We start from the raw sequence: 24151 nt of genomic DNA on the forward strand, positions 1-24151 counted from the left end.
TCTTTTCGCCATGGTAAAATCACCCAGGAATAGAATTTTATTAAAAAATCTGTGACTTTATTTCACACGTCAAACTAACATTCAAAATTAAAGACGTCAAATCGCTCTCAATCGCTCTATCACGAATAAAACACGATAATGTAAAAATTACTAGGAAAGGAGGCGCAGGCTTGCAACGTGACGACAATTTGGCAGGGAAAATCCAACGTGAATGGACTTTAAATGAAACGGAAATTCCAAATACTTATGACAAGAAAATAAACACAAAACGATTCCAATGATAATATCAGGGCCAAATTAAAAGCGAAGATTACCAACAGCATCGAAACTAGGGTATTATTAGCAAGGGTCTTGCTGTCAACGTAAATTTGAATTTCCAACGCCTACCGCGATGCCACTTATTCTGAATTATAATATAGCTTTCTGCTTTCTACGCTGACTACCAGAATTATGTTAAAATAGTACTTTTTTAGTGCACTTAGGCCCGGTTGCATAAAGTGATGTCAAGTCGTTGTTAAAGTTAACATGTCAAGCGATCTGATTGGAGGAAATTTAACATTTTATTTGAATCAGCCAATCAAATGGGCGGATTTCCGACTTGACGCGTTGTTAGCTGACATGATGTTAACTAAGCTTTATGCAACCGGGCCTTAGCTTAATATTTTATTCACCTGTATTCTTTTTACTTGTGCCACATATGCGTATTTAATAGTAGATTACATACCGAGGTGGAAAGTGTTTCATTCCTGTCGAGAGCTAAGATAGTTTACTAAGGCGTAGCCGAGGTGAACTAATGCTCCAGACAGGAATGAAACACATTCCCACCGAGGTTTGTATACTATTTTATTCGGAATCATTCAGGAATGGTTAACTTTCCGCCCTCGTATAAGGTTAGGAATGTGCATATTACAATACGATTCCGAATAAAATGTTATTACATATTGGGTGATTCAAAATGATTGTGGCCAAGTATGGCAACTATGTACGAACATGTATGTGGCAACTGTGTGGGTAGGGTAGAGTTGATATTTATTTGACAGTTCATAGTCGCGCAATTTTGAAAACTGTCAAATCAATGTGTAATGATATCAAAAAAATCAAATGCACGCATATGAAATGTCATACAAATGACAACTCTACCTCATCCACACAGTTGCCACATAAATTTTCGTACATAGTTGCCATACTTGGCCACAATCATTTTGAATCATCCAATACTATTATTCAATTGTTCTTAAGGTTTTTTATTTTAGAATATAGCTACGTGGCCATACTATGGTACTTTTCATTTAAATTACTGGGGAGCAAGTCGTGTAGTTATTCCATTGGTTATGTTATACCTAAAGGCGGGTCACGTCCGTAAATTTATGGAGCAATAGCGAGTCATTCTAAAACACTTCTTACATTGTAAATAATCCTGCAAATTATTTCTGCATCTGAATCAGTAGAAGTCGGTCTAAAACCGTTTGTCGCTTCTTAAAGTTTGTGAACATTGAACAGATATAACTATAAAACTAACTATAGTCCATTTTTTAATTATAGTCCGATGTATCAATTAAAAAGCAGAACAACTGTCATATTGCTATCTCTTTTCAACATAATGTAAAGAAACTATTGAATTCTTGTACGTATTGTATTAAGCGTGTCCCACTATGCATCTCGCTTTAGCATATGCGATTAGACCAAGACGCGAATTGTACGTTTATTCCACAGCGACGTCAAATTTTTAGGTTACGTTTTAACCACGTTATTTGTAATAATTTTGTTTAATTTTGCTTGAAATGTCCTCCGTATGATGCCAACGAAAAGCATGTGGACAAATCCTTTTACAGAATTTGTAAATTGCAAAAATAATATTGAAATTGCGCGGAAACTTGCAAGACTGGAAGTTAACAGGTAAGGGGGTAAACTAATTCATAGAGAGTTGTTTTGTGTTCATGGCGTTGCCGAAACGAAATCTAGGAAGAAAGAAAGACAGTCTAAACGTGGTTGTTTAGTGCTGTTTTCAACAATTTTTAATATATCTGACCTATTAGTTGATATGTAAATAGTTATCAAAAGCGTTCTGAAGGGCGCGGTTTTTTGAAAGATAAAATTAAAACGGAGGAATGAATTTGCAGAAATACCAAGAAAGCACGAAAGTACACAATATCTGTCTCATGTTGCTTAAATAAATTTTCAAATATTGGTAGAACCATGCACTGCTGTCAAATGTCGAAAGCAGACGCAGGTCATGTCGACTTCTTGATTCGGACTAAGCTCATCGGACTATAATAAAAAAATGGACTATATACAGAAAACGTTCTTCAATTTAGGAGCTACAAAGCTTTTTCAAAAATATGTAACTAAAAATTTTAAAACAGTAAAGTTGCAACCTAGCGGTTTAATCAAACAACTTCTTTAACACAAGTTTTAATGAAATAAACCAGTAATAATTTTTTAAATATAATCTCAGTATTACAGCGATCGTTATTTCTAAGACATAAAAAGGATTATAGGTGTCGTTTACCACATTTAAACTAACTTGTAGATTTAGCTTAAAAATGATAAACAATGTAACATTTTATTGCAACAACGGAATATGACAATTTTTATTACTTCTATATATTTTTACGATTTGAATTATTCAAAGGAAACAAAATTATGTAGAACTGTTACAAAGATTTTCTAAAAAGCACTGGGAATGTATATTATTGTAGGTATTATAATTATTTGGTTATTATTTTTAGTGAGTTTATAAATTTTAAATTCAGTCTTGACATTAATCAGTGCAAGTCAAACATACATAAAATGCAACAAATATTTAAATGTATAAGAGAAAATGATGAAGTATGAAGAAAATAAAAACACAAAACGAAATAAGTGAACTTCAGAGGAATTTTACAAAATATTATTGATATTAAGGACCCCGTATATAATTTATTCTTTCATATTTTTATAATATATTCTAAAAATTATCTGAATCTCAGCTACATTCAGGCACAAATATTTCAATACTTTCTACTGCTCTGTTTTGGGCTTTCATAGCTCTTCTTCGTTCTTCAATCATTTGTTTTCTTTGTGCTTCACGCTTTTTCCGAGCTTCTTCATTTGCTGCTGAGACTGGTTTTATTCTATTTACCACTTTTTTTGATTTTCCATTAGCGCTAGCTTTAGTTACAATTTCCGGTTTTACCTAGAATTGTTTTTATTTTTAATTTTTGAAGGAAGATCAAAATTAAACATACCTCTTTCCAATTATTGGCTTTTATTGTGTCAATTTCTTTAAATAACGCATCTACTTGGTCAACCTGAAGCATTACCATGTCCCAAAACCCTTGTAAATCTTCGTTGGTAGTTGGAAAAGCTTCTGTCTCACTCTGTCAAAAAAGTTATTTTATGACACACATTTTCTCAATCTTAATAGCTCACCTGAGTGATGTTATTCGTACATAAACCTTTGAACTGCTGCATTTTTTGTGAAACCAACAAGCGTGCTTTTCCTGCCGCTGAATGAATCTTTCCTACAATTTCCTCCGGCAAATCATCGTTAGACAACTCAATTTCCACATTGTCCGCCAATTTCAGAAGGCGATTTGTTTCGTTCTGGAGTATTTTCAAAAAATAGTGACCATCCTTTTCACCTGTGTGCAAAGAATGCCGTTTAAAGATCAAGCCGAGAAAACCAATTAGTTTCTTTATTAAAAAATAAATAGAGTATTTAAATCCATCAAGTGGCAAAACGATGATTTTCAATAATACACTCATTGCAAAAATTTACTCTATCTACATCATTCGATAATGTAATACAAAAACACACACAAATTATTAAGATAAGATTAAAAATGATCGAGATTGATAGGTTCGATTAATTTGACATTGTCATTTTTTTTAAATTAAATTTTTCAATCAAGTATGTAACACTAATTTGAGATGTACGACATATTGATCTTGTGCAGTCTTACCTGATTCTTCAGCAATAGTTGTTTTAGCAATATTGCCACCTTCACTTGCAGTGATCTGTTTAGAGTGCCCATTAATTTTGGTTTCATCAGTTAAAGTCGGTACAGTACTACTTTTCTGCATGGAAGTCTCAACACCTTTTCTTGGAGATATTATGGGAAGCTGGGCCCTAAATTCTGGTCTCAAGTGCCTCAAAACTGGCAGAGCTGGACTGCTATTGCTTTGTTTCATTATTGATTCGCTTGTCCCGTTTTCATTTTTACTGTTGTTAACTTCATTACTGGTGTCGAAAGAATTGTCATTTTCTGATTCCGAATCACGATTTTTTTGTCGTTTTGTTACAAAAAATCCTTGAGCTAGGGCTCCTGGTCCATATAAGCGTTCAACCCTCTGCTGAATAAATGATTTAGTTTCCGTTTTGCTGGAGTACTCTCTGACTGTAGATTCTATGCTGCATTTGCTCTGCCCGTTAACAGTTGATGTAAAACTCTTAGATTCAAAACTCACACACTTAGTTTTTAAGGGGGTATGATCATAACATGCGTCGATTGCGTCTTTTCCAAATAAATTAGATGTAAAGTGAGATTCCGTGTGCTTCTGAAAAGTCATCGTTTTTGCGGATTGATACTGTTGGGTCAGAGTGTTCTCAGACATCTTAGGTTTTATATGAGTAGGTAACGGGACAAGATTTGGGGGTGAAAGTAAGTTGTTTTGGATGCAATAGGTTGGAACGTTTTTCGGTGTTAAATTGTCATGGTCTAGACGATGGGGTGAAGTATCTCTAGATCTTGCTAGACGAACGGGATCGTAGTTTGTTGTTGTCGAATAACCGTTGACAGTACAGGCTAAACTGAGATAAGACGGTAAATGAGGTTCTGTTGAGGGAGTTTTTAGACTTGCGCTGCGTAAAGTTCCTCCAGATGAAGCTTCTGACCAATCTACAAAAGTTAACATCAATTAGAAAGGTTTACTTATTAATTTGTGAAATCAAACATTGCTATTATTGTTGCAGTTCGGAAGTTTATTTAAGAAATAATAAATATTCAAATGACATACATATTAGTCAGTTTTTGTTATTGGAATGCTTGTCAGGCGTAAATAATTCAGTTGTGAGCAGTGAGATTGAATTGTAAGCAATGAACTTGGCTGTGAGAAAATTACATTAAAGAAATTTGTTGAAGCATGACTGCTTAACTGTTTAAAAATGTATGAATTAAAATTCTAAATTAAAAGGTTCCGGTTTAATTTTGGTTGAACAACACTGGTCACAATTTAAAATTGATATGCTGATCTACGTTTTATGAAATTAAATCACAAACGTAAAAACTTCGATAACATTTTGAACGTGTTTCGGACACCAATTTGTTTAAATTAAATAAGAAATGTATTCAAACCAACATAATGTTACGATCTCTTCAATTCAACAGTACTTTCGTGTAAAAAGTTTACGGCTTTATGTTTATTTACATTATACACACATGGAAAATTTCACAATGAAGCTTAAACGCGTGCCTTCTTACGAGCACCCTGTTAGGGTAAGAAATTATAAGATCAAATTTTATGCGTCAATCTTGTTTCTTTTAAATCCGCAGGTAATTTCTCTTTTTTTTGTCGTCGAACTGCGGCATTGGCACTTTCCATCTGCGCATCTAACACTGCATTAGCGCTACTGACACGAATTGTCTCCATAAAGAGCATGAAGACAATGAGTTTTGAGAACGGGTTACTTTTTCCTACTGAGGAGAAAATCGATATCGGGATGAGTACTCACATATTGATTTTGTCAATTGTTAATGCAATGCACACAAGTTGGGTGCCAAAAACGATGACTAATAAACACCGTTCATGCATGTTGTTTTGGCATAATGGGAGCCCATGATTTATTTTTTTAACGTTGGATACACTTTGATTTCCGTCACTAAAGTGCCTGACACGCGGACCTCTCAAAATGAACATAACATGTTGCTGAATTTCCCGCGATGTCCGACTATTCTTCTGTTGCAAACTAGTAAAACTGACAACAATGCACTAAACATTGACGTTATTTATAACCTCAAACAAAAATATAACCTAATTTGGCTTGACTAGCAAATTAAATGCAAAATTTCCATGGCCTCCCATTATGCCAAAACAACGTGAATGCATTTTAGTCTATCTTTTCTGAATAAGAATTTACAAGATGTTCGTTTGGGGCGTGCTTTTAGTGTTATCTTCCGGAACACCTCAAACACTATAATATTAATTTATTTATTATTTTTCCTTGCGTGTAGGACAAAATCATAACGACAATAACTGTTGCGTTCTAATCTAAATACAAATTAATAAATCGTACTACTCAGCACTACTGGAAAATTGACTAAATAAATATGAAACCGTAAAGCGTGCACCAATATTTCAATACAGGCAAGTGGTGAGTATACTTTTTGCCATGTTTATTTATTCAATACAAAATTGCAACAAAAATACTGAAAAGCAAACGGTTAGTTCTTATTAACAATAAAACAGATCAAATTAGTACTTCAGCTTTTAGGCTTTTTTTCTTAATACTTAAGATCCCATTTTCTATTCGAAACAAATCGAAAATACAAATGTTTTAAGCACAGATGTTATTGTCTAATTATTATCTAAAACTTTTATATTACTGTTATGTTGCGCATAACGTTAAAGGATAAATTGTAACTTTACGTTTGGCTGCATTACCTTTTCAGTTTTTACGTAACTTTTAAGTGAAACATTTTTCCGAGTTATTTCGAGCACATATTTGATTGGGATTGTCGCTTTGGTAGAGCACAACTTCACAACTACAAGACAAAATAAGCGTTCAAATATCAACAATTCGTTACTTTAAATAAAAACTGTAACTTATCAAACGAAGGGCCAACATCGATCACACACAAGGTTTATTCTACCTGACAGGTCAGCGGAGGCCTCTACGTCGAGAGAGCAAGTCCCGATGGAGTCCACAGATCGGTCCATCACCGTTTCGGAAGCGTTTTCATTACAAGAAGCGCAATTAGAAGGTATGACCGTAGCAGCGACAGGGTTTTCCCCGGAGCATTTCCCCAAATCGTCGCTACTGTCGGTCTTTTCAGTTCGTCGTCTGACAGACGAACTTCTTCGAGCAATTTGTTGACGCCTAGTCGAAAACGAGGTTCGACGGGCCTGTGCGGACGACTTTTGGGAATTGTCCGGTGGTGGTGAAAAGGGGAGGTTAGGATCAAGAGGAAGGGTGCAGGGACGGCGAGCTGGCAACGGTGAGGTCGGTATCCTGGTGACGCCGAGCAGCAGTACCGTAGAGCGATCCTCCGGCAGGTCACTGCACTCAACATACCGTCAATCTTATAAATTACTAAAACACTACGATGACGTGCAAACAGATGGGAAGCGGTAACGATTGGGGGATCGTAGTAAGCGGGATCTAGGTGCACAGACAGCCATGTAAGCGTGCTACAGAAATCCGCAGAAGTGTGCATTTATACTACCAAAAAAATTCAACCATAACAACGGTTACGAATATTTACAAAAATACGTACAGGTCTCAATGATTTCTGACTGGATTTCAAAGTCATATCTGTATTTTGCATTTGAGTTGTCATTACAGAACACCTAAATTAGAACGGACTACATACCGGAGAGTAATTCATTATTATCAACGTTGTGGTTAATTAACAGTGAAAGAGTTGAGTAGAGCTTCTTTAAGGGGTTTATAGAAAAATCAAAATTTTAATTTATACCTGAACAGCAAAATGATGCTGAAGTCATTCAGCGGTGAAAATAAAAAGACAAAGCGCACCTTTTCAGTTTTTTAACGTGAATACTAGTCTATACATGGGTATATGAGACAGAACATTTAAAAAATTGGATAGAATGATGTCATCACCGGAGACAATGATGTAAAAAGTCCCACTCCTTATTTGTGCAAATTATACATAATACGAATAAGATACCTATTCGTATTCTTCTTTTGATTAATTGATTCGGATAAAACTTAAACATTATTTAGAACACTGTCAATCAATATTAACAATTTTATATTACATATATGACATTTATTTACGTTAAACATTCCTTTCGATAATGCCCTTTTTAAAGCTTTGTCTGAAGCAGTCGTAGCTACCTTAAGAGTAAAAAAAATTCTACTGGAGAATATCGCTTTACCGTTTCTTGGCCAGTACTTGCAGTTGAGTGGCTAACCCAATTAATGAATAATTTTGATCTATGTTCTTATAAACCTTTAGTTTTTTCTTCCGAGCAAAGTAAAACGTGAGGCGTAACTTAATGAAGTTGCGCTTGATAATTGTGATGTTTACGTGACTTTTATTTAAAAATATGTTTTCGTTTGAGAATACAAAATATTTACTATTTTCGAAATGAGAATGAAAAAAATTGTGACTAGGTTTACCATACATAAGCTTGTTTTTGGGTTTCGCTTTTGTTTTTTTTTTGTCGATTATTCTGGATAATATCTTGGATACGTTCCTGAAACAACTTCTACAAAAACTGTCTTTGCCAGTTCTTGAACAAGTTTGGACAACATTCGAATTGTAAGAATTTTAAAAATTATGATCCCATTTAATATTTCTTCGGTAACATTTTTAATTCAAGGCAATCTACTGATGGAAATTGCTGGCAAAGGTAAATATAACTCTGACGCATTAAACGATTTGAAATAATTATTGCAGCAACGAAAAGACTTTAATAGACATCACAGCTAAAAAATGTTAGATTATGTAAAAATGCGAAAGTTGTTTCGCTTTCATTGAAATATTAAATCCGTAAGTGGCATTTATTTAATTAATAAAAAAAACCTCCATCTCTTGGGATAAAATCATTAGACTAACAAATTATGTTAATCGGGGTCGCCTTCGTGAAAATCTTAATAATATGTAACATGTGAAATATCTCGTGAGTGTAAATTGTAATACTATTAGTTTTAATCATAATTCATCGATTAAAAATTCTCGTATAGTATTACCTGTTTTAAAAAACGGTACATATGTCATAGATATAGATAGGTACTGCAATATGATAATTGGAAAGTTGAAAATAGTTATTTTCATATGAGTAGCGCTCGCATCAGATTACTTTTCAGGTATGGGGCCGAAATTTGAAGCACGAGGCGGTAGCCGAGTGTTGTTGCAAAACAGGCCGAATGCATGAAAAATTACAGGGCACGAGTATTGAATAACGCTTTTCGTGTTCGTTTGGCAAAATTTTAAAAAACATTAATTAATTCTAAATTCTGAGGTTGTCTTTGACAGATGTCAAGTTAGGTATATAAACATAAAAGTTTATATATTTAGTTATATACCAGTTTTCATGTTATGTATCTCGGGAAACGAACACGAAAGATTTAAATGAATACTCTGGTGGTGTACAATTATTTTATCGTAAGAACAATTCAAAAGTGGAACAAATTTGGGATGTGACGTTAAAAACATCAAAAATTTCATATTTGCTACAAATATGTATTTGTAGAATTATTTTTAGGTGCATTTGTTGTTACAAGTTGCAATACTAACTGACAGTAAATTAGTTCGTTTCTTTAGAAAAGCACACACCAAAACATTTTTAAAAACCTGAAGGCGGTTATTTATGTGTGTAAATTTATGGTCACATTCAACATTCTACAAGAAGGCTTTTAAAATTAAGATTTATATTAGCTAAAAAACATTATTCGAATCGCTGAAACTGACGGGTTTGTTCACTATGTTGGTAATTAATGTTTCCCGTGTGTGTCTGTACACCTTTCGTAATGTTACTATTTTTCTGTAAAAGATACGCAATCGATTTATTTTTGATATTTTTCTCTCAACACACTCAGCTGTTTCTACAATACGGTCGATACTACTATTAATACTAATATATTTTTAAAACACATAAAGTATGTATGTAATTTAAATAAAAATGGACCCTTATGGAGTAATTTGGATGCATTATAGATTAGAGATTTTTAGGAATTCTTATTTAAAAATGTGAAATAAATTATGACGCAAAGTTACTAACAATAAGTGTTTGTAACATGGATTATTCATGCACAAAAATTGCAGACAAAATACCTCTTAATCCATTTATTGATGAATTTATTTAAGCGTCGTCGTTTTCCCATTTTTAACCGAAAATTGAAACTGCAGAACTGACGATTCATTTGTATAATGAAAATGTGTGCACATTTCAAAGCATGATTCAGGTTGAACTGATTTTAGAACGCTAGACTTCAGGAATTCCCTTTCGTGTTTATTTATAGCAGCCCCTTAAACTATTCAGATAGTGAATGTGCAACTGCTAAGAGATTTTTTTTTTAACCGCTGTTGCTACAAGAGTTTTTAACACTCAGGTCCTTCGCAAAATGCAGAAATGAAAAATCAAGTTGGCGAAAATGAGGTTAAATCAATGGCAACGTACCCATTTATGATATAAAAGTGGGCGGACAAGGTAAAATTATTGTACATGAATTTAACATTCGGGAAGTTCTACAGTATGAGTTGAACAACGATTAAAAACTAAGTTTTGTGTAATTGGTAGAAAATTGCCACATCTATTTTTTTACTTTTACACAAAACAGGCAAAATAATCTAAAGTATAAATTCATGCGGTTTTATAGAGGTTTCTTAAATAATTTAATTATTATAAGAAAAATATAAAAAACGTGTCTGCCATTCAAAACTGCACTTACCTAGGAGGAATATCTGAAAATGCCGACATGCAGACAGAATCAGAAAGTAATTTGTTTCTTATTAATATATATTTTTCATATTTTATCGATACTTGTTGAACTATTCACTTAAAATTCATATTATATGATACTATTCCAAGCTATCTAATCTAGCTCATGTAAAAATTGGGATCAGACTATTCAATACGCATAGTCCAGTGGTTTTCACGGTGTCTCTGTAAGAGGAAGCCAATACAAAACCCGATAAGTTCAACGAGGGGATGATACCTTGTTGCCATTAATAACACACTTTACTGAAAGGTCACAAATGGGTTTGGTTAATCATGAAGCGGGTCAGTGACGATATGTTAAATAAAAATATAAAAAACCATATAAACTTCTTTACATTAAAATGATTTTACAGAAACACAATGCGAACACTAACAAAAGTAATCTACACAAATCACCAGTCAACACAAAATTAAACTTCGTTTAATTGCAAAAATACACTCATCAAGAAAAGGGTTGCGTCAAGTATACCGGGTGGGGCATCGTATACGCGCACGCGAGAAATCGCAACTTCTAATTAAATAAAATTGTCGAAATTTTTCAGACTTACCTGGCTATTGGTAAGGTACATTTCATAATTTTTTGATAATTTTTCACTTACAAAGCCAAAAAAAATTAAAATGTAAATTTCAACCAAAAAGTCAAATTCTGATTTTTATACTAACCTACCCAGATTCACTTCCTATAATTATTTACGAAATCTACGGAAAAAAATACCAATTAGATTTTGAATTAAACGCAGTTTTACATTTCAACTTTCAAAATCATTTTTATTTATGACCTGCTACTTGTGCTGTCGTAAATTTAGGTGACAATGGAAACTGTCAATTTTATGGCAAAAAGGTTTAAAACGGTCGGCTATACCTTTGTTGGGAAATTATACCATTGTGCCGTAAATCACCCGTCTGGTTTACGTTTAAATAAAAAATCGAATTATTTAGCTAACCAAGTCAAAATTTGTAATTGTGCCACCAGGGTTTGATGGGCTAGCAGATACAGATTCATTTAGTGTAAAAACTTTATAGGTAAATTAACAGTTAATTTCAGAAAACTAATAAAACCGTTACGGCCTTATTTATTAACAAAATTTTTTTTAAAAATTCTCAAATATACCTTATCAATAATTAGCCAGGTATATAAAATTTCGCCAATTTTATTTAATTAGAAGTCGGGATTTCTCGCGTGCGCGTATACGATGCCCCACCCGGTATATGTATGTTTTCTCGATTTCGTTGAAGGTCGTAAAGTTTTATTGCATATTATGAGCGATTAACGGGCACAATGGTTGGGTTTGAAAAGGTTGGAAAGCGGCGCGTGCCATTTGTCGTATGCAAAATGTAAAGGGTGATTCAAGTTTTACCGCCCGAGCGAAAACACACACTTCGACTTAAAATTCTCAAAAAATTCAGGAATGATTGTGACGCAGTAGAACATTCTGTAAAAATTTCAAATTTTTTAATGAAACGAATAAATATTTCGTTTTAATTCAATAACCGCTACATTGATTTACATAATTTTTCACTGAGAGTCCTTTCAAACATTTAGGAAAAATTTGATGTCATTGAAATCATGAAAGCATCACCGGTTTTTTAAATAGATGGAATTCGATATTAAAGTGCAAAATTTAGCTATGATTTATTATTAAATTGGGCGGTCACTTCAACAATAGAGGTTTACATGGGTTATTTATGGTACCCTTAAGGGACTAAAGAATTACTAGAAAAATTCTCAACAGCTGTTTCCCAACAAGGAGGTACAGTCGATGGACAAATAAAACTGGGACAAAAATGACAATCACATAAGTCAAAATTTACAAATTTGCATCGTTTAATTACGGCTTTATCACAAATAGGTTAACTTTGGTATGACATATTATATAGACACTGACAAATATATTGACAATTCAATGATGTGATTTACATAGATTAAATTTTAAGTGTCCCAGTTTTATTTGTCTACCGACCGTACATATTTATATTTATTTATGACACTGCAGTTGTAAATCTTGATCATTTTTCGCTGCTAATGTTAAAATTGGAATAATTCAAAAAATAATCCTTTTCTTTTGATGCGAATTTCATAAATATGTTCTTTGAATTAAGTGTGAATTATGAGCGTGCACGGCAAAATTTTTTTTTTTTTGGTCAAAATCGATTTTTAAAATTTTATGGCTCCGAATGAAGTGATATGGGAAAATTGACTGCACTCGTTTGAAGCCTTACATGAAGGGAATGTAACTCTAAAGGTTTAATAGGTTTCTCGCGTGCGCGTATACGATGCCCCACCCGGTACAATACTACCCTGTTTAAAATATTACCTGGTAGTGGTAAACTAGGATTTATAAACCCCGCAAGATCTTTAACTTCAAGTACCATAAAATTGTACGACCTACAACCAAATTGAGAAAACAGTATATATACCTACTTTAAAATAAAAAGATAACGATGTTTACAGTGGAAGGACTTAGCGAGAAATTATATGCCTCATAACCAAATAGTTATCCATGATTATACAGGGTGTCTCAAAAATGGCGCCCAATCTCCTAAGGGTCTTAAAGAATAGAAGTCTAGGAAGGTAAATCTCAATACAAAATTTGATCGGACCAACAGATTTTGCATAACTTGCTCTTAAATATGGTAATTTCAAAGAGATGTATCTCCTTTATTAACAAATTTTACAGCTGAATTATAAATTACTTTACAATGTTACTTTTTCCAAGACCCCTTTAGGTAGTGAAACAACACCGAAGTAATTCTTTTTAGAGTAATGACCTACCAAAATACGCTAAAATAACAGTGGCAACATTGACCTCAAAGGAGAATTGGTTTAGTTGATTGTGCATACCAACCGATGTTGTCAAATTTGCTTATTTTAAAATGTGTATAACTTAGAAAATAGTCAAAGGAAAAAAATTCACAACGAAATTGAACTCAACTCTTCAAATAGTTTAACCCCTCAAGAGATTGGGCGCCATTTTTCAGACACCTGTATAATATAAAAAACAAAAAAAAAGATAAGAGGCGGCTATGTAAAGCTAAAGCAAAACCTCTGACAACGTACGGCGTAGCTTCAACTACACTAACATCTGTGACGAAGAGAGGTTTTGCCGAAACTCCAACATAGTTGTGTGTGGTAAACACAGTATTCATTTTCTTCGTTTCAATTTCGAAAGTAAATGAGTGATTCGTGGTATCCAGTGAAAACCATTTTTTAAATAAAATTCACATAAATCTCAAAACTGACAAGTGACAGTACATACATTTTTATAAATGTATAAATGTGTTACGCCGCACGTTTTCAGAAATTTAGTTTTCCATTTATCTCTTTTTCTGTTGATTACATTGTAGTTATGAGTTACACGTACAATAAAGCTGAATTTATAAACTCTTCTGCAGCCGCAGCAGTTGCTGTTGACGCAACGGCAAGAAGATAAAAGATGCGCATTGGGTACTGTCTTTTATAAAGTTCGGTATCAGCCACGGTTGCAGTTGGGCAGCCGCAGCTATGCCGTTGGATATAACCAATTTTTATCTTCTGCGGCAACTGCTGCGAATTCAGTAACGCTCGACCAATCAGGTGTAAGAAATTGTGCCGATAAAACAGGTGTTGGTTGTTGACAGCATAATAAACCAATAAACGGGTGTATTTAAAACGTTGTTCCGGATCTGCAGCTCTCATTTTCAGAAAATAATTCTAACTGCCTTGAGTTTTCCTTTGTCTATTAATTGGCCTTGTTTTATATCTTCTCCTTCCACGATTCGTTTTTAGTATTACATAAGAACACAGTAACAACCCAAAAGTTCCCAAAAGCACTTTTTCGTCAATCATTGTAAAGAAACGGATATTAACGTGTAACAACAAAGAAATATAGGTTTGTTACATTATGTGTTGACAGGTGGCATATCAGTATGGTACCAACTGCAACGGCATGGAGTTTATAAATTGGTATTCTTGCCACCACTGCTGCGGCTGCGGGTACCTCAACCGCTACAGCAACTGTTGCGGCTGCGGAAGAGTTTATAAATCCCACTTAAGAATTCTGTTAGAACTTCGTCGAACCACTTTCGGAACACCCCCTCTGTCGAAGGGATGAGGACGTCCAGAAGAAGCAGAATCAACGCTCAACCCTCAACTGAGAACACAACTCGTCTTGCAACCGTCAACCACGACAAGACATAATCACACATATCTTTGTAATTGAACTACTCAATATTCAATTTTGGTCTTTCGATCCGCCGAAACAAATTCTTCACACAAATAGTTTCCTGAGAGTAGATTTTTGGCTTTACGTCCAACCCGTTCTATGGATATAATTTCTTGTCTTGAATAAAAGTTGTTTTGATTAATAATTAATGAATGGCTTTTATAATGTATTAGTTCTTGCATATTAAAAAAAAATAATAATAATGAACAGAATATTCGGCAAAGTAGAAAATTGAAAATGAATAATAAAATGTGTACAGAATGTCACTAGGTATATTGTATACAGTATCAAATATGTAAACAGTAAAAATGGCAAATGACACTCAATTCGCGTGACGTGTTTTTATATTAGTGGAAAATTAAAAATTGATACAACTGATGGCAGCTTTTTCAGATTAAAGAAGAATAAAATTAAGTTAAGAAAAGAAGTTTGGTTTATAAGCAACTTTATTGTTTTCAACAAAAAGTGTTTTTACCAATTTGTAGACATACGCCCGGTTGTATAAAGCAATGTCAATTCGTTGTTAAAGTTAACACTGTCAAGCGATCTGATTGAAGGATATTTAACATTGAATTTGAATTAGCCAATCAAATGGACGGATTTTCGACTTGACGCGTTATTAGCTGACACGATGTTAAATATTAGGCATGCGCGATGTTTTTGGGACCGAGTTGGCTATGACTTTTTCTTTTCATGTTGGACTAACTGATTCAGTGATGCAACAGATGCAACTTTTTTTTTCTGTCAGTGTTTGTTCGACATTTTGTTGCCACCGCATGGTATTATTTTAATATTCGTAAAAAAGTACATGATTTATTAAGTGTGTAAAAATAATTTTAATTTCCGTCAAAGGAATAGACAAAATTGGCAAAACAATTTTGTTTCGCCAAAAAATTTCCATTAAACGACGCTACTTCCAATTTAAAAAGGACAGACTAGAATTAAGAGATCCGGCAACAATGTACCTATTCAGAAAATATAACCTTAAACTGAAAACAACCTAACCTAACACAAAAAGTGTCAATTTCCTTTAGGGAATTTAGTTATCACCGAGGTACTGCCAGCAAAATTACTAGATGGACATAGCCAACTCTGTCCCAAAAAGATCGCGAATGGCTAATAAGCTTTTTGTAATTTGCCTCCATTTTGATTCTCTAATAGACATATTAACGAACGCGACGTCATCATCTGAGATGTCCTTATAGCCATTATTTCACGGAACATTTTACGAAATTTTTTAGGTTGGCAAAGCTTGATTCGTCATGCGTGTCAGTTTAAATTACAAAATGTGCAAAGAATTATTTATCAGGATTTATCAAGCAACAAATTCGCGACCATATTTTTGGCAATTTCACGTATTTCAGCGGGCGTGCATGAAAGATTATCTTTCATATTCGTGTTTTGTGACAGAATTTGGATAAAACAAAAGGCGACTTTGAAGACTTGATCATATTTTCACTTTTATTATTAAGACATTACCCACCACCACGAAAATCCCTAAATCGAGGAAAGTAAACATTTTTGTTTAAAAAGGGCAAATTACAAAAAATAGTATAAAAAATTCGTTTCATAAGACTTTGAAGCACTCATTCTTTAAAATAACTCGTGGCTACGCCACTCGTTTTTTAATCTTGAATTCGTGCTTCAAGACTGGTCTTATGATACTATTATGCAACCGGGCCTAAGGGTACGATTATGTTGGAGCTGCGATGAGCGATAAGAGCAAAGTACAGCTTACCCATTGTAACTTGAGCCGTGAGGGATGCGCAAAGTTGAATAAAGAGGTCCGATAAAGAGGTCCTGGAAGCAGGAAAGAAATGCGACAAAAATAGGGTTAGACCACTGCGCATCCGGCTCTCACAGCTCAAGCTACAATGGGGAAGCTGTATATACCATTGTTTTCAAATGGCAGTTCGCTCTTATCGCTCATCGCAGCTCCAACATAATTGTACCCTTAGGGGTATAAGATCCCTGATTTTGCTAATTAATTCAATCAGTCATATCATAAAATTTCAAATTTGTATAAAGTTAAAGACATCAAACATAAACCCATCCGTGGACACTTGTACAGTTGGTTGCAAAAAAAAACGGTTGTCCATTTGTCAATTAATTGTCTACTTGACAATATCTATCAAATAATTTTTTTAAATGTTACTGAATTTTGACAATAATTGTAACCTATCTCTCGCAAGAAGGTTTCACACTATGAGAAAAATAATTTAAAAATTCTATACCTCTTAGATTTAAGATATGGGGGCTCAATTTATTTTAAATATTAAAAAAGATTTTAACTACATATCTGTCTTTTACTAGCCAGTGATCTAATAATTCTGAACGATTGTGATCAGGTTTGCAATGATTTTGTTCATTATTTCCAGCATTTCCAAGTAGTAATTTTATGTTCGTTTTACCTCAAATAGCGTGCGGCAACATGGCTTTGATTTTTCCCTCTGATTTCCATGGATACAACAAAAATGAAATATTTGCAGACTATTGGGATGCATAGAATGTTTTTAAATGTTGCCACATTTAGTGTAATGAATAGGTCCATATCTTCTACAAAAAAGATTTTTTTTTCAGACATTTTTACCTGATATCTTAATGACTACTTAACAACGTACTACTACGTTGTTCCGCGAATTTTTGGGCACCCAGTATACAGGGTTATTCTACATGATTGTAGTCGAAGTAGGCGTCAAAACTGAATGTAAAATTTATGGTTGCCGCTCCACATAAAAAAACATCAAAATGATGTGAATAAGTGAGTACACACCGTTCTCACACGGGACTTATATTCGGTGCAAAACAACTCAATATTTCTGGATTCAATTGTTAATTCAACAAAAATAAATAAAAATCTCATCACCGCACTTTTCACCTAAAAAATTACAGTGACAGCGACAAAACTGACAGTTCACATGAAAGCGGCAAAAATGTAATAACATGGGCATGGCCTACTTCGAGTACAATCATTTAGAATAACCCTGTATTACTTACAGATATTCTGAAGAACATATTTCGGAAGATTCGGCAAAATTAATGGAAAATCTTTCAAACGTTCCTCCTTTAATAATTTCATTAGGAGAAATTGATTGCAATTTTGATGTAGGTAATGATTAAGAATGTTCTAATGAAATTATGGAAGGTGATAAGTTAAAAGTTTTGTCCCTTTTTGTCAAGGATGATGGGTGTGTACAAATTTTGCAGTAAGATTCGAATAAAGTAGGGTTTAATAAGTAGGTACAAGATTTTATACAATCTAGTTCTAGGAATGTTTTGGCTAAAATTAGAAATTCACTGAGAAGTTACAAGCTGGTTGGTTTGTTGGTTGTAGGGGGATGATCTAAGTGGTGCATAAATTAACAGCAGCCACTTCGTGCTTCGGTTCCAGTCTCTACTATTCTGTAGTTTATTCAAGTCAGTGTCCTGTTTGTATTCTTCTATTGCAGACTAGTAAAACTGACAAGAATGCACTAAAATATAACACTATTTATAACCTCAAACTTATAAAAACATAACCTAATTGAACAGACAGCTTTACTACCAACTTAAATGCCAATTTTCCATAGCCTCCCCTTATGCCGAAACAACGTGAATGGTGTATACAGGGTGTCGCAAAATTAACGTATTCCAAGTCTAGGGTTTTGTAGTTAAAAATCTCAGGAATCTCGAAAAAATCAAATAAAAAACATAGGGGGGGTCTTTACAAAGATATATGGGTCTGAAGGTTCAAACTTTTCATCATGTTTTCTTCAAATAAAAAATATAAATGGTTGACATTCATTTTGAAATATGGTAAGGATGATTATGTAAAATATTAAAATATAAATGAAAAGACATTTCTTGAAAAAACAGCTTTATTTCGAAAAAATAAAAGTATTATTTTTCCAATTTTTGTTCAAAAGGGAAGTACAACATAGCTAGAATATTAATCAAGTACTTCTGAACAAGTATTGGCAACTTTGATATATAAAAAAAATACACTTTTTCTAGGGATTTCTTTTTTTCTGCCAACATAATTCAACAGGTGGTGGATTTTTTATTTTGAAACAGATTATAGATTAGGTATTTTTTCTGATATGTGAAAAGTGCGGTGTGTTATTCCAATATTTAAATCTGGTCATAAACATAATAAGTCTGTAATCAGTAGCAGGCAATTTATTTGAGAATATTGTATGGAAATTTTATCATGCATTTATCGCAACAGGGTTTTTATCCTATTCGACTAACTTTTTTGTACTTGTCACTGATGTACTGAAAACTTTTGGGTTGGCATTCGAAGTTGGAATTACATCGACTTCAGAAAAGTCTTTGACTTTGTTCATCCTCTATTTGGTTATGTGTATATATGTTGTATGGTTGTAAGACATCCATATTAATATGGTTCAGTCGGTATTTAAACGGTTCAACGCAGACCGTTTCATTAAAGCCCGGTTGTATGAAGCTTACTTAACATCGTGTCAGCTAAACAACGCATCAAGTCGGAAATCCGCCCATTTGATTGGCTAATTTAAATCCAATTTTAAATATCCCCCAATCAGATCGCTGACATTATGTTAACTTTAACAAGAACTTGACATCGCTTTATACAACCGGGTCTAAATGGATTAAAGTAATATATTTTTTATTATACCTGAAACATAATCCCTGTTTTTGACACTAAAATGCGTGCCAAAAAGGTACTTTAAAACACTAAAGCTTTAAGGGTTGCCTAGGTAACAATAAATTCACCTACATTTTGAACAGTGATAAATAGACATTTATAGAAAATTTATAATAACAACGAAACAACAACAATTGACCATTTCTATATCAACGATTAATGACACAGATTACTTCGGAAAAGGTCTCTCAATTTACTTTTTTTGTTACAATTTTCACACTGTAGTGCAGGTATAATAAAAAATAGCGTATGATACACGTTTATAAGGGCCTTTAAAGCACTTGCGGCGTTAAAAGCACTCCGCTACGCGTCGTGCTCTTAAACTCATCGCGCGTGCTTTAAAGCCTTCCTTATAAACTTGTATCATAATATACTATTTTATTATACCTGGATCATAATCCCTGTTTTTGACACTAAAATGCGTGCGAAAACGGGCCTTTAAAACACTAAAGCTTTAAGGGTTGCTTAGGTAACAACAAATTCACCTACATTTTTAACAATGATAAATAGACATTTATACACAATTTATGATAGCAACGAAACAACAACAATTGACCATTTCCATATCAACGATTAATGACACAAATTACTTCGGAAAAGGTATTTCAATTTACTTTTTTTGTTGTTATAATTTTCAGACTGTAGTGCAGGTATAATAAAAAAATAGCGTATGATACACGTTTATAAGGGCCTTTAAAGCACTTGCGATGTTAAACTCGTTGCGCGTGCTTTAAAGGCTTCCTTATAAACTTGTATCATAATATACTATTATGTAATTTTAGGTGTGCCTCGGGGTAATAATAGGTGCTTTGTTCTTCAATATTTTATCAACGACATCGGCACTGCTGGAAAATCTAATATGTTGATGACCTATTGATTCATGAAGTTATTACGCTCTCGAAGGCTCATGTATTGTAGATAATGACATGGAGTAAACTTTCAGAAGTGTTAAATGTATTCCAATTTTCCAAATATCTCTTAAATTCTAATACATAATATGATGGAAGTAGTGGATTTCATTACAGATTTGAATGTAAAGAGCGATCAAATTAATTTGTAATCGAGTTATCCATGGATTTGAATCCGTATGTCTTTTCGATTGATATGCCCAGACCTAACCTGTGTTTTAAGCTGTGTTTTTTGTTCAAAAAACGACATACGATTTCGGATTCATGGATAACTCGATTACAAATTAATTTCGTAGCTCGATATTTTTAGATTATCCAAGTTTCATTTACACATCAGAACGATTACGTTGAGAGTTGTTGAGTAGAAAAATGCTGGGATGTCCAAGAAGATGGACTTCCGACTTTCATAACATTAGATCAATACTTTTTTGTATTACCGTACTTTATAATCCGTTCTGTTCTTGATGACCCCAAAATTAATTCTGAGATCGATTCTGCACGCATTTTGCGTTAAAAAAAGTGCCGTAGCGTATCATTTTTTAACGCAATTATAAAATTTTTCATTCATAATTAGTAGGTAGTTTTTTTAACGAGTTCGTATGTAAATTGGGATTTTTTTGGCATGCGTGGGCCTATTTAAAACGCTCGTTTTACTCGCATTTTAAAGGTCCACGGGTTCACACAGGAGAAAATTTTCAAATTTTGAGAGCATCTAAACTTACGGGCGCCAAATTTTTTTTGTATGCAACTCGTTAGTAAAGTATTTTTTTTACTCAGCGGATATGCGCACTCGCTTCGCGCGAGCGGTAAATTTTCCTTCTCGTAAAAAAAAGTTTTACTTTACTCACGTGTTGCATAAATAACTATTTTTTAAATTCTGACTGAATTAGGTGGTAGATAAATTTCATTGAATGAAATGCCCAGTATTGCTGCACTGGAAAGACAACTTTTTATTGTAAGACCGGTGCCTTCGTTAAATCTCCGATTGTAATGGGCCGTATGATTTGCCTTTCATTAAAGTTAAAGAACGTCGTTAAATTGTTTTGTCTCTGTCCAACATTGAGCTTGGCATATACTCTCACTTTGTCTAATCAATTATTTAGCTAATGAAAGGCTTAACGAATGGGAAATCATACGGCCCAGTATTTAATACGATCAGTGATATTTTAGCCACTTTGACTCCTTAAAAAATATGAAACAAAACACGGTTCGGTTTTGGCATTTGATTAAGTTTTATTAATTGATTGTAGGTTTTGTTCTGTATTTTTGTAAGTATGCATACAAGTTTTGTAGTTAACTAAAAAAGGGGCATTGCATCAAGGCCGGATTTATTTATCATTACGGATATAATAGTAATTCCTTTGAAAGCACTATTACATATACCGGGTGATCAAGAAGGACTGTTTAAGTTGGCAATACAATTAAGAAAATTTTTATTTATAACACTGTAACTGGATATGTTTTGTTGGTTTATTTGACAAATATCTGATATAGGTATAGCATTAACAACGACAAGCCACCAACAACCGGAAGTTACTTCTGTTATACGATTTAAAATTCGATTCAGTGTTACCAACTTAAACAGTCCTTATTGATCACCCCGTATTATCTTTTATTTTTGCTGTACGCCTATTTTTACGTGCTATCTACGTCGGAGTTTGTTCATACGACATTTTGCATTACAGACAACAGTGAAATAAAGTAATGAAGCTATGAAGTTACAACGAAACGCCCATTTACCCGGCGGTCACCCTTCCACACAATGACTGCGCTCGAGGTGCTAAGTTCACTGATTGAGTGATGATGGTGCTTTCATAGTATTATTTTATGACATTTTTCAGTAATTGAGTCTACAGTGTGTCGTAAATACTTGTCAATAAAGATATTTTCGTTATCAGTAGGAATAGATTTGAATTTTTTCACAGTCGTAGAATTTCTTGAATTTTTCAATATTAAATCACCACTATGAAAAAAAAAATTATAACTTTACATTTAGGTTAAAATTTATTCAACTTGCAAATTTCAATCTAGATAATGAATGCAATGCCTAAGTATGTAGTGTTTTCAAATTATAAGACATGTCGAATAACCTTGTGCATACTGAGGAGGAACCGATTAGGAATTATGAATTAAGGTTCAATTTTTGTACATACTTGTAAATAAATATTTTACTATGGGAGGGTTGTGTCAGATCTTAAGCTCTTGAGATTTTAAAAACACCATGTCAAGATAATTTCTACAAATTACTTTAATCGGTACCAGATCTTTATACTAAACATTTTCAAGTACAAAAATACAAAACAGTAGCACCTCTTAGTTATAGTCAGTAAAGTTTCTAGATTTAATTGTGTAGGAGATTGTGTAAATCTCTCCTCATTCAAGGGTAGTGCAATGAAAACGAATACATGAAAATATCGAATTCATTAAATTTAAACGGTTATCAAGTTTTATGGTTATACCTCAAATGACGAAAACATACGTGGTAATTCTAACTAAATCGATTTATTTCACTAACCAAGTTTACAATATTAGGAAGATGGATGAACTACTAAGTATAAACCTCTATTTGTTGTCTATAGTATAAATACATAAATACTTTGTAAAGACAGTCAATTAAGTATGTGAAGGTTTACGAAGAATATAGTTTAAATTTGTATTGTATTATGCTGTTAATGTATTATGCTTTTTAAATTGGGTTGTCAGTCTCATTGTGTTTTACTCCTTTTTACACCTGTAATGTTTGCGTAGAGGCATACATTAATAACCTTGATTTCAGTGATAATGACTGAATCAACGCAGTGATTTATAGGATGAACATAATTATGATCTGTTCATTGGATGCATTCGGCATTATACGTAATAATGTCCTACTTAGGTATTGGCACACCAGGGTGAAATATTGTACTTGCCGTTTGAAGTTTATCAGGCATGAAACTTTCAAAAAAGATAGTATTCTAATTAGAATATGGCTAAAAGAACATTTTCATTTTGTTGAATGAATAAAATTAACGAGCAATTTATATAATACCCACAGGAGTACATACAAAAGTAATTTTTCAATTGTGCCCACCAAAACAAAATTCAATAAATATTTACACTTTCAAATAGGTAATATGTATGTATAGGAAATTTTTTTAGTGTTTTGACTTTCCTTGGATATTACCTAATGCAATTTTTACCAGTTACAAAAGTATTTTTTCACAAATTTTATTTTTTTTTATTTAATGCAATATCAATATTTTGTTCAAGCACATAAAATTAAAAGACAATAGTCAATGCAAATAATGTCCTACATACCGGAATGCATGCAAAAGCGATTTTTTTACCAACATGCCCACTAAAAAATGTAATAGGTATATGTACATTAAAAACTAGAGTAAGAAAAGCTTTTATCTAGTTTTTTAAATACCCAAGAACTTATCACCCAAATAAATCATGAGTTTATTGAAAAAACATGATGTACGTCAGATGTTCCATTATCGTTATGAATCTGATGACTTACCCTCAAAAATGTTAACACTGTCACTTTTACATTAAACATACAAGTATTTTCACACAAATTTTATTATCTCAATTTAACAGGGTGTGACCTAAATAACACTCAAATGCAAAATTCTAAATGTTCTGCCCACACGTCAAAAACAAGCAACCATGTCGATTTAAAATGACAGCATTGACAGCTACAAAACTACCGGTGTTGCAGATAGCTG

At 33.3% G+C, this 24151-nt stretch overlaps 1 protein-coding gene across 2 annotated transcripts; it reads right to left on the minus strand.

The window, feature by feature from the left end:
- Window positions 1–2875: 2875 nt before the first annotated feature.
- vlc (vulcan) lies at window positions 2876–24121 on the minus strand. 2 transcript variants are annotated; one of them, XM_069036893.1, is made up of 6 exons: window positions 23944–24121; window positions 6852–7258; window positions 3945–4880; window positions 3412–3623; window positions 3228–3359; window positions 2876–3175 (listed from the first exon to the last, which is right to left on the minus strand). In XM_069036893.1, the coding sequence occupies exons 2-6, from the start codon at window positions 6916–6918 to the stop codon at window positions 2966–2968; spliced, it is 1557 nt and encodes a 518-aa protein (XP_068892994.1). In that variant the 5' UTR covers window positions 6919–7258; window positions 23944–24121; the 3' UTR covers window positions 2876–2965. The 2 variants fall into 2 exon arrangements, with proteins under 2 accessions (XP_068892994.1, XP_068892993.1); XM_069036892.1 differs by lacking the exon at window positions 23944–24121 and adding an exon at window positions 10002–10225.
- Window positions 24122–24151: the final 30 nt, after the last annotated feature.

The sequence above is a fragment of the Tenebrio molitor genome, chromosome 2 (genome assembly GCF_963966145.1).
Source record: "Tenebrio molitor chromosome 2, icTenMoli1.1, whole genome shotgun sequence".
NCBI classification, from domain to species: domain Eukaryota; kingdom Metazoa; phylum Arthropoda; class Insecta; order Coleoptera; family Tenebrionidae; genus Tenebrio; species Tenebrio molitor.